Source organism: Primulina eburnea, chromosome 11, assembly GCF_022965805.1.
Source record: "Primulina eburnea isolate SZY01 chromosome 11, ASM2296580v1, whole genome shotgun sequence".
NCBI classification, from domain to species: Eukaryota; Viridiplantae; Streptophyta; class Magnoliopsida; order Lamiales; family Gesneriaceae; genus Primulina; species Primulina eburnea.
The window spans coordinates 8,006,734-8,019,272 of record NC_133111.1 but is presented as its reverse complement, the minus strand read 5'-3'; the positions used below and the strand labels follow the sequence as shown (position 1 = coordinate 8,019,272).

Genomic DNA, 12,539 nt, shown 5'->3' with positions numbered 1-12,539 from the left:
CTCCTTAATTTCTTCGGAAGGAATTAACTGCATCTCCATTCTATTTCCTGTAAGTTCCATCGGGATTGCCATTTCCCTTCTAGAAACTTTATAAATTAGATGATGCTTTCTGTTTCTTAGGCCAAGACTTCCTAAGAACTTTTCTACCTGTCCTGCAGAGAAACCTTGATATCTCTGTAGACTCGGATTTTCTCTCATGATTCTTTGAACCATGTTATGAGATATTGTTGTCTGGCTAAAAAACCCAGACAGATCTTCATGTGTTTCGTGTCGAAACACCTCGTCTTCAGTCAGATTCCGATTCTGTTCCATCAGATTCTTCCTGACTTAAGACTTCTTCTTCTTCATATATACTTTCATCTGAGGCGATGTCCTCAAATCGGTATACTTGAATAAGATCTTGGTAGTAAACTGCTTCTTCAATATCCGGGGTAGGATCAAAGCGTTTAATACCTCTTTTTTCATTTTCTGGACAGTTGGTCGAGATATGACCTCTTGCTCCACATGTCCAGTAATTACAGTCTTTGAAACTTTCATTGGCCCTAGTATGAGCCCTTCTGAAAGTTTTCTTGGTAGGTGTTCTTCCTGTGTTTCGAGAGGTACTCGATGCTTGGGATGATATCCTACTTCTTGATGGTCCGCTTCTTTGTCCAGATTTATAAGATCTGGCTTTCTGTCTAGACCATACGGTTCTTGGTTTCCAAGAACTTCTTCTACTTCGTGCATAAGGATGAGTCCTAAAACTTTTTATTTTATGCTTCTGTGGTTTACTCCTAATAATTGTTGGAAGATCATTTTCCTTACAACACAAAGGAGTTCTTTTGTTGATACCCCTTAGTCGTTTGTAATTCTTTTGTAATGCTGCCATGTGACACCATTCTGCCAATTTTCCTTTAAGGAAAGAGGCTCTTCTTGCCAACGTATCTGGATTACCAGGTACATATTCCCTTATGAGCATTTCTCTCCAAGGGCTTGGCATTTTTGCGAAGAAAAGCTGCATAGCTATATCTTCTTCGACTCCTGAAATTCATCTATATTTAGTGAATAACATAATGTATTCATCCACCAAACATATGTCATGTAATTCAAGACTATACAGAGCTTGAGTGTATTTCTTCTTCTTCTCTGTATCTTGACTATTGAAATAGTCTACCCTTATAAAATGTGCTTTAAATAGGGTGGCCATTTTTCCAGCAATCTCACTAAGAGATTCACCAGCTAGGACTGACTCTTTCATGTCTATTGAAATCATGTCCCAAGCAATTTTTACTGATCCCATAAGACTCATTTCTAAAAGTTTAATGAATCCTTCTTTGTTGAGATCGAGTGTTCCTGCTGCAATTCTCATAGCAGATGTCCAATCATCTATGAGATCTTCCCTGTTTTTGAAGTCTAATACATCAAGGTTAAGCATAACCCCGTAAGGATGTATAGGATCTAAAACAGTTTTCCCATAGGGTGTTTGGTGCAAAGGAATTTGAGTTCTCCTTGCCCTTGTCCTTGCTGGGTGTGATCCTCCACCAGTATGGAAATCAGATTGTGCTTCTCTCATGTTTACATTCTGAGATCCCACACTTTCTCTGGGTGGTTCCTGAGAAGATGACCAGGTTATAGCAGGTGGTGTTTCACCCACTGATGTGTTCATCTTTAGATCTACTACTTTGAGATTTGCGAATGATTCCGCAAGATCTTGTAGATCCTCTAAACCAATCCTTTCTAAAGTTGTCATCAGATGAATTTCTTTTCTGAGACAGACTTGATTAGATTGATCATCTTTTCTTCTTCAGTCAAAGGTTTTGATACCACTCTGGCCTTCCCTTGTTGATGTAACAAGGGTTCAGTACCAAAAGATGGTGGTAACCAACCTCCTGAAGTTCTCCTACTAGAACTTGGTTGTTGTTCCAGTTTCTGAATTCTTGTTTGAATATCCTTTAATAATCCCAGAATTTCTTCTTGGGTTTCAAGGATTTTCTCAACTCGTTGCGATACAAAATATAGCATATTGCCATAATTTTGTACTGTCTTCTGAATTTCCCTAAGATCTGAAGAGAGCTTAGAGGAATCTGGAACTATCTCCAGAAACTTATTATTTTGAATCATAAGTTTACCTGAGATTTTACCTGAGGGTGCAGTAGCTTCCCTTTCTGTTTCTGATATCTAACAATAGTTAAATGTACTTTTTTATATTCCAAAATATTGGAATATTCCTTGTAAATTATTTTCCTTGAACCGAAGTTCGGATTCATAATTTCTTCAAAATTCTCTTTCTCATACAATTAGTTACTAGTAATAATAAATTTTGTGTTTGAAATAAATCAACCTTCGGCTCTGATACCATTTCCGAAAGCGCGGGATCAATTAAATACAAATTTAGGACAAAGGGTAAATTGGGTATAAAAAAGATTTTTCCTCTCTCCAGAGAGCTAGGATGAAAATGGGTTTGGATTGGGGACTGACCCCCAATTCTCCCATTTTCAAATGTTCGTGTTGAATCTGAAAAGGGTAGCTAAAGGGTGTACCATCCATCCATCCATCCATCATATTAAATAGATACAGCTAGCACAAATATTACAGCTTTCATTAATTTTATCAATTTTCTTTTTGTTTGTGTTTGTACGTGTGTGTCTATATATATATATATAGCATGTGAGTTATCTGACCCAAAACCGACACAGCTTACTCTGAAGTACAGCTGCATAACAATGTCCTTTAGGTATGTTTATTATTTTTCCTAATTTTTTTAAAGAGAAGTTCGTGAAAAATCCTCAATCAAAATATTTTTTTGAGTTTATTCTCTACCCACAAAATTGTGGTACTATATTATACAAAATGTGGTACACTTCATGTAGAAATGTGGTACTAAAAAAATACCCATGGACTGAATATAAAAAAAATGGACGGTTGGAGACTGAAGACCAATTTTCCGTTTTTTTCCAACATATCATTTGTACTATTTTATCCAAAAATCGTGACATTACTATTAAGGGTCAAAATTAATTATGTTAAAATAGTATTTATAAATTAGAATAGGTTTTTTTAAAAAAAAATTGCAAAAAAATAAAATAATAACCAATTCTACTCCTTTATCATTTATGTGCTTGTGCTTGGAAGGTCGATATTAACAATTTTTAGATATGAGTCTAACTCTTTTTTTAAAAAAATGTCTCTCTGTGTATTTATATTTTTTTAGTTCCATAATTAAATCAATATCTTAAAAATAATATAAAAAATAAATGAATAAAAAAATCAAACATCTCCAAAATCATCACTAAAAAACAGACATTTTATAGAGTTGATTTCGCCATTTCGCTGAAATAGATTGTAGACAATGTTCTCTACCAATTATAAATTCTCCAACCACTTAATCATTAATTTACAATTAATTATATGTAGAGAACTTCAAATTTATAGCAACTTCATACAAACCGCCCCTACCCCCACCAGGACACCTATTTTTAGCCGTAACATATCTAAATCATTAAAGTCATCTAATTTATGAATTGTCTACTTTTTCGGGCTAATAATACCTTATAAATTACCATGTTTACTATTTCAAATTATGTTAATATTTGTTGTTAAATAAATCCTTTAGTGGAAACAATATTCTCTACCAATTATAAACTAGGACCGTTGAAGAATCTAATATTTTTTTAGGTATTTATCATGTCTGAATTTTTCACACACATAAACACATGACCTTGAAGATATATATATATATATATATATATATATATATATATATATATATATATATATATATATATATAAAGACTCTCTAAATCAAATACTACAAGCTTGTGATTCCACCAAAACCAAAGAAATCAGTGCTAGATTTTCAGATGTGAAATTTGAATTTGATGTTAGTATAATAAATAAGACATGTATCTAATTTCAAAGAGGAGAAGTACATAGAACACAAGCAAAACAATTAAGTAAAAATAAGCCAATAAATAAAAATATAACGATTTCCATGCTAATACAAAGTTACAAACCAAAAGATATATATTAGCTAAAATAAAAATTCCCAAAAAAAGAAAAGAAAAAATAAACAATTATATTTATATTTTTAAAAATATTTTACTGGTACGACCTTAACATGGCACCACAAAAGGTGCAAATAAGAGCCCTCCAAGTTCTCCAGTAGAATGGCACATAGCAGAACCTGGTGGCCGTCTTCATGTCCGCAACACTGGCTCCGCCGCCGCACCGTGTACATATTCCGGCGGCGGGCTTGCTCCGTCTGACCTTCTTCGTTTGATCAACAAGAAAACAGAAGCACACCATTTGTTTTTTCTGCTATTAAATTTCTGAAGAAGATGGATAATGAGAGGAGTTCTGCGAGAGAGAGCTTTTGTTTGGTGATGTTTCATAAAGAGGAGGGTATTTTATAGGCACCAAGGTAGATATGTTCTTTAAATGTCTTATTCGATCAATTTTTATTTTTTAATTAATCAGCATACAGAAAATAAATATTATTATATTCTCAAATTATTTTGGGAGAATTAGAAAAAAATCTCAAAGCAAAACATAAGTTGTTATTTGTTCACTGAACTTTTAAAAAATTGTTTAGACTTCACAACCATGTCAAAAAGGGAAAAAAAAATATCCTTACATTTATTATTTATTTATAATTATGTTAGAAATGATATCAAAGTCGATGTAACATTATTTTAAACATATAATTAAAAATTATGGATTTGAACATAGGTTCGAGATTAAATAATTACATGAATTATTTCAATACTCTGAAATATTTAATAGAAAATCTAATCAATGTTAGATATCAAGATCAAAGAAAACTCATGAGAATCTTAAGGTAAATTTATGATTTAAAATAATACACTGATTACTCTAAACTCTCTAAAAATCTTGGAGAGATCCAAAATACGATACAAAAATATGATAATCAGCAATACTATATACCACATAAATTGAGTAAATTTTTGAAAAATTAAATATATGTAAACAAGAATTCAAACTCTAAAATAACAACCAAGTTATAGTAAAATAATCTTGGAAAGAATTCAATGTTGTAGATCTAAACATGCACAACTGAGGATAGTGAACAACCCTTAGTTACCGTGATACAAAAACTATTAAGAAAAAGTGTGGGATCCTATCACACAAACATCGGAGAAACCCAAAATAATTTATAGGTTGGTATAGAAGAACACCCAGCGAGAACCAAGTCAAAGATAAGCAAATTCTCTCGCACCAAATGTCCTATGAAAAATATGTTTTGAACCTATTTATTCTTATGTGGTTATGCTTAATCTTGTTGTACTGGACTTAAAAGATAGAGAATATCTCATAGATGATTGGACATCGGCTACGAAAATCGCAGGAGGAACACTTGATTTTAACAGAGAATGATTCATGAATCTCTTATAATTGAGTCTTATGTGATCAATTAAAATTGCATGAGATATGATTTCGGTAGAAATCAAAGAGTCAGTCCTAACTAGTCGGAGAATCTCTCAGTGAGATAGCCGAAAGAACGACTACCCTATTTAAAACACAATTTATAAGGGTAGACTATTTTAACAGTTAAAGCACGAAAAGAAAAATAAATATCAAGCTATAAATAGTGTTGAATTATATATTATATTATTAATTAAATATATATGAAATTCAGAGATCGAAAAAAATATAGCAATACAACTTTTCTTCGCCAAAATGTCAAAGTCTCTGGAGTGAAATATTAATTAGGGAATATGTCATGGGCAATACAAATACTTTGGCACAAAGTGCCTCTTTTCTCAAATAAAAATTGACATAATGCTATCATATGGCAGCATTACAAATGATTAAGGCTATTAATAAACATATATTTTTTTTTATGTTGTAAAGAAAATGATTTTCCAATAATCATTGAAAGTAAGCTCACAAAGGTAGAAAATGAAGACCTTTAGAACTCATCTTTATGCCAGAAGTGAACTTAGTTCTTGGAAACCAAAAACAATATTGTACAATAAAAATTCAGATATCACAAATCTGGACAAAGAAGTGGACCATCAAGAAGTAAGATATAACCCCAAGCATCGAACTCATCTAGAAACAAGTGATGAACATCAACAAAGAAAACTTTCAGAAGAGCACAAACCTGAGCTAGTGAAAGTTTTAAAGATTGTAATTGTTGGACATGTGGAGCAAAAAGTTATATTTCGATCAATTGTCCATAAAATGACATAAAGGAAATAAAAAGCTTCGAATCAACTTCATATATTAAGAAACATTTTATTACCAAGATCTTATTCGAGTATACTAGTTTGAGAATATTCTTTCACACGAGAGAATATATGAAGAAGAAGCCTTAAATAAAGAAAAATATGATGGAACATAATCTAAATCTAACTAAAGACGAGGTGTGGCTGATCTTTTAACATTGTATCAAAAATTGTTGGAGTAATTACCCAATATCAGCCTACAATCTAGCAGATCGAGATTTTGGCCGATCTTTAACATTGTATCAAAATTTTAAAAAAAGATCATATATTTTTACTTATCGAATTTCATACGCTCTATTTAATACACATAATTTATAATTATTAATTAGAAATAAATACCATAAATATTTGGAAAAATTTATTGAATAAAAAGTAAAAACCATCATATTTCAGAAGAAAGAAAATTGGCAATCATATTTTCAAAATGGTTACTTAAATACAAAATTGGCAATCATATTTTCAAAAGTGGTTACTTAAATACGTGATATGCATGATTACTCGAGAAGAAATGTGGAAGTGGCATTTATTTCCCTTCAAGTGGCATGTGGGTGTCAACTGTCAAACCAAACAATTTGAGACTTGCTTCTTTAATTTGGCACATGGGCGTTTCAGTTTGGAGTACAAACTATTTGTTCCCATCGTTTTCTTATTAAATTTTCAATAATTTTTTTCTTTTATTTGTGTGACGGCGTGATTTATTCGAAACACTATAATTTTTAATGATTAAATTCTTTGTTTCCAAACAACCCTTTTTGTCTCATATCAAATTTTAAAATATCGATTTGAAAATAAAAGTTGATGACTTATAGATCATTTGATACCAAATTCATAAGCTTGAGATAGGGATGGCAATGGTCCGGGGTGGGGGCGGGTTTGCCATCCCCATCCCCATCCCCGAATGACATCCCCACCCCCATCCTCATCCCCGCCCCAATCCCCGTTTTTTCTGGTTCGGGGAATCCCCAAACCCGAAACTTCGGGGATTAACTTCCCATCCCCGTTTCAAAAATATTAATATGGTAAGACGACGACGGATTCGGAGATTTTCTCAAACCAAAAATTATTATTATCTATTATTATTAAAGATAATTTTAATATTAATATCAGTATTAATAATTTTAAAAATAATATTATTATTATATTATTAATACTAATAACACTATTATTTTATTATTGATAATATATTTTCGGGACGAGTTCGGGGATATCGGGGATGTGGATAGAAATCTCATACACGCCCCGAACTACATCGGGGAATTTTTTAAATCCCCAAACCCGAAAAAATCGGGGATCCCTATCCCCGTTTCGGGTTTTCTCCGCGGGGCCCCAAATCCGTGGGGAAAATTGCCATCCCTAGCTTGAGATGATGTCTCGAGTTCGAGACTTAATTATATATAGCCTTCCCGTTCACAAATGTCATTTGATTATCCGCATCTCTCTCATGGTTTTGCATGGGTCCATTGCAGGATAATTTTGGTTGAACTAGAATCCGGGTGTCAATCCAACAGTGTGGGCCCACTGGGCCTCCATAACGTGATCCTTGGTATTAATACGTTCTGGGGAAGATGGGCCTCAACTTGGGCCATCTTTCCCTTCAAAACCACGACAAGCTTGTCTTTACCACATTAGGTTGTCAGCAGTGCTACAAATTTGCATCGAACAACTCATTTGTAGACCTTTGTCACACTTTTTTTTATGTCAAAAATTTTATTCCACTTCAGGCAATGTGGGGGTGCTAGCCTAGTTCTATTTGATATATGTTTATTAAGATAACTGGAAATGGAAGATTAGACAAGTTCAATTTCTTAAATTAGTCACCATCGGTTGGAGTGAATTGTGGGAAAGGCTAGGGACGTAAACAATACGAGTCTAACAGAATCAGACTAGAGTTTCACTCGTTTAAGTCATATATAGGCTCGAGTCCGGCTCGTTTTAAAATTATTTAACTCGCGGACAGCTTGATCCCGGCTCATTAATAGCTTGTTTATCATGTTCCAAATATTTGGATCGAGCTCGGCTCGTTAAACATGCTCATTAAACTAGCTCGTTCCGAGCTCTTCGAGCATTCTTAACCAAAAATTCAGCTAAGATATGATAATTTTAAGGGGTAGATTTCTAATTTTATAGCATTTCAATCACTTTCCTTACACTTGAATTTATACGTGGGACAATACAAGTTATTATTGTACGCTCAAGGCTCAAAAAAACTAGTCAAGCTAACAGACTCGCGAGTTACGACTCGAAATGGGAAGGCCGTGATTCAAACCATGGTGACAACAAACACTTCCCCATGATGTGCTCATTTGATTTATATTATCACCATCAATAATGACTTTTATAGTAAAAGGAGGACAGGGTGTTGTGTATGTGTAAGTCGAAGCGCTAGTAATAAGTGAAATAAAATCATTGCCTCTCATAAATTGAGATGTAGTAAATAAACTATATTTGCTGTCGAACATGGATCATCTTTTTATAATTAGGAGTTCAATATTGTCCTTTTAGTTATAATTCTTTGACTTGTTGCCACAATATTATAAATTGCATGGTACTCGTCAAGAAACATGTTTCTTGAGCACACAACAATGCCCGCAAAGCTCCTTTTCCCTTTCCTCTGGCTCGAAACTCCGCCATCCATACCCGTTTGAGGCCGTGTCAAAGACGTGTACCTCGTTTCTCAGCCGCAACTCCCCTCCGGGAACCTTGTATCCCGTCAAGAAATACATTTGGTTCCTTATCGGTGCCATCGTTAGGTACATCCTCCGCATGGATCCCACCTGATCATCTTGAGTGAAATTTTGCGAAAGATTGTCATAATGAGATCCCTGGACAGCATTAATCCACATCTTTTCCATCTCGTTATAAGTCTCGATGTGTCCCTTCCAAGGCATCAAACAGTCCCCCGAGCTGAAAAGTTTCTCGTTCATTGCAACTATCTGGTATGGAGGGATGTCAAGATCGATCCCACATTCTCGCCAGAAATTCCCAACTGTTGTGGCAAGTCCAAAAAACAAAACATAACCCTTAGTGAAAGCTAGGAGATTAGAATGAGCTTATTCTAACCTTGAGTTGTCATATCCAGTTTTAGTGCATGCAATAACTTCTCTAGTTTTAGCGAAGAAGAAGTAATTGCATCAGGAGAAATGGACCAGATCGATTTTACTATTTTTTAATTATTTCAAAATCAAAATTATATTTTTTATATTAAAATCATGTGATTAATAATTCAATTTAAAAGTTATAATTTTATTTTTAGTTACAAATATATATTGTTGGGGTAAAATGATGTGTCTCTTATTACTTTTTCTTTTATAATTTTTTCAATTTTTTTTTAAAAAATAATAATAAAAATTTAATTTATTTTTTATAAATATAAGATTTCGAACGAACAAGAAAAAACGACGGTACATTCAAATTTTTTTAATATTATAGATCTTTTAAAAAAAACTATGTTGTCTTTTTTTTATCTTGTTAATTTTTTATTTAGAAGTTAAAATTTTATTAATCATATATTTGTAATAAAAATAATAATCCGATTGGTTTTTTTATATTTTAATTATTTTGCAAAAAACTATTTTCTATTTTTTTTGCATTGTTAATTTTTCTCCTTCCTTTTAAAGTTTTAAATACAAAAAATATTTTTTCCTTTCTTAAAGATATTTAAGAAATAATCCAATTTTTAAAAAAAATATAAAAAAAATATAAAAAAAACTAAGCGCTTGAACAAGAAAAATTATACAATATAATTTTCTTTTTATATCGTATCAATTTTGTGGTATTATTTTTAATTATTCGATATGTTCAACATTTTAAAATTTTTTGAATTTTTGTTTACTTGGATTATTTCTTATATCCCTAAAAAATATATATATTTCATGTATTTAGACGTTAATTTTATTTTTGTTACAAATATGTGATTAATAAAATTTTAAGTTCTAAATAAAAAATTAACAAGTTAAAAAAGAACTATAATATTTAAAAAAAATTGAATGTACCGTCGTTTTTTCTCGTTCGTTCGGAATAACATATTTGTAAAAAAAAAATTAAAATTTTATTAATTTTTTTAAAAAAAACGAGTTGAAAAAATTATAAAAGAAAAAGTAATAAGAGACACGTCATTTTACCCCAACAACATATATTTGTAACCAAAAATTAAATTTATAACTTTAAATTGGATTATTAATCATATATTTTAATATAAAAAATATAATTTTGATTTTAAAATAATAAAAATATTAAAAAATAATTTTTTTATTAATGGACAGTATCCGCTGCTGTGGGAAACCCACAGCAGAGGATCTCAATCCATCGTTTTGGGATGTCATAGACTTCCGCAGAACTCCCATCTCCCATCTCGGCAAATCCTCCCAAAACATGTATTTTCCCTTGCCATGTGGCTCCTACACATTTGTATCTCTTTGTACTCATGTTCGCAAGAAATCTCCATTCATCGAAACTTGTGTCATACTCATACATCTCTGCAGATGAAATCCCCATAGCTTGGTCTAGTGTACCTTGCCCCCCGGCGACGTAAATTTTGTCGCCACAGACCGTGCAGGCGAAGTTAAATCTCGGTTAATTCAACGGCCTGCATACGTCCCAAGAATCCGTCCTCGTGTTGTAACTGCGAACGGAGTTAAGAACCATCAAATTGGTCTCCTCTACAATGCCATTTGATCCCACCACCTTCCGACAGAGACGGCCGCCGATAATGTAAATCTGGTGTTCCACCGAAACCATTGCGAAATCCTTTAGAACGAGGTTGTCCCCGAGGCTTGAAGCGTCTGGTATGGACGTGACCCGACGCCACGAGTTGTTACATGGGTCGTAACAGTCTATGAAGCTCGAGATATTGGAAGACGCATCCTTGTAACAGAAGATTGCGTAGATTAGATAGTTATGAGCCGAAGAAGCTTCCGCGGAGTGTCGAGGGAATCATGAAAGCGAGCCCATTATCGAACCAAAAAGAATTAATGCTAGATGGTGGTTTTGATCTTGTTATAAACCATGAATATTCCACACGCCAAGAGAAAGTAAAGAGATTTTGAATCTTTGCAGAAGCAATAAATAAGCTATCGGCCGGGCGTAAATTACACTGAACTCTGTTTCTTGGGTGACAATATCTAGGATTCTGTAGCTGAATACTATGTTATGTTGTTATTTGAAATCTCTTTGGATTCGGTCACATCTCTCTTTGGTACGATAAATCTTTTGGTGGCATTTTCAACAACTGACCATTTTTGTATCGAAATAGATAAATATTTTTATTAAGAAATATAATATTTGAAAAGGAATAATATTTGAAAAGGACATAATTAAATTTATACTCACTAATTCATTAAAAAAAAATACCACGCTTGTTATTTTGTCGGGAGGTAAACCACATCGACAAATCTTGTACGAAAAACACGATCAAAAAAGTTTTGTAAGAAAAACGACACATTCATCGATCCATTGCCAACTGATCCATCTGCGGTCACAATATACATCTGATTTTAAAGCATTGTTCTAAAATCTCACTTAAGCTCCGATTAAACGTATTTAAGATTGAAGCTCGACAAAAACGTCCCGCTTCGGAGAAAAGCGTAAAAAAACGGTCAAACTACACTTTGACCGAATTAAACGTAATTAAACGCGTTTAATTAAGCGCACTTAAACATAAGTAATCACATTTGTTTATTTTTTGATTTTGAAGGTATGTTTTTATTTTAAAATAATAAATTAGGTTTAAAATTTAGATGTTTATTTTTTATTTTAATTATGATTAAGCGTGTCTGACAATGATTTGACAAATATTTAGCATTTTTTAATGTGTTCTAATTGCAAAAAAAAATAAAAATAAATATTGTAATTTTGAGATTTTTATCCTTTATAAATATGAGAATTAATTCATCATATTTAAATTTGTCATATTTTATGTATTATTTTTTCTATTAATTGGTTTTAAATAATTACAATTACACTAAAAATAAAAAAAAAAACTCGTTTTCATGCTTAAGCCCGTGCTAATCTTGTTTAAGTTTGAAAAGCTTGGAGCTCGACATCCACGCTTCAGGACGCTTTTAGAAATTTGTTTTAAAGTGAATATTTTTTGTGGTAGCATATACCTTGCAAACTATTAATATATAATTTGGTTTAACAAATTACTAAGCAACACAATAATTTCAATTCAACGATTAAAACTCGAATGATTTCAATAATCCAACTACAATTTTATATTTTTTGTTAAAATTATATATTATTCAAAAATATTCAATTTCGGTACGATTTAACATTTTTATCAAATTTATTTCAAAAATTAACTAATTCCAAGCA

The 12,539-nt window shown here is 32.3% G+C and overlaps 2 protein-coding genes across 2 annotated transcripts; both read right to left on the bottom strand.

The window, feature by feature from the left end:
* Window positions 1-3,873: 3,873 nt before the first annotated feature.
* LOC140804979 (uncharacterized) lies at window positions 3,874-4,375 on the bottom strand. The gene has a single exon (XM_073161158.1). It carries the CDS (start codon window positions 4,282-4,284, stop codon window positions 4,078-4,080), a length of 207 nt encoding a protein of 68 aa, XP_073017259.1. The 5' UTR covers window positions 4,285-4,375; the 3' UTR covers window positions 3,874-4,077.
* Window positions 4,376-8,779: 4,404 nt separating this feature from the next.
* On the bottom strand, window positions 8,780-10,721 carry LOC140805351 (uncharacterized). The gene is made up of 2 exons (XM_073161627.1): window positions 10,514-10,721; window positions 8,780-9,213 (listed from the first exon to the last, which is right to left on the bottom strand). The coding sequence occupies exons 1-2, from the start codon at window positions 10,719-10,721 to the stop codon at window positions 8,780-8,782; spliced, it is 642 nt and encodes a 213-aa protein (XP_073017728.1).
* Window positions 10,722-12,539: the final 1,818 nt, after the last annotated feature.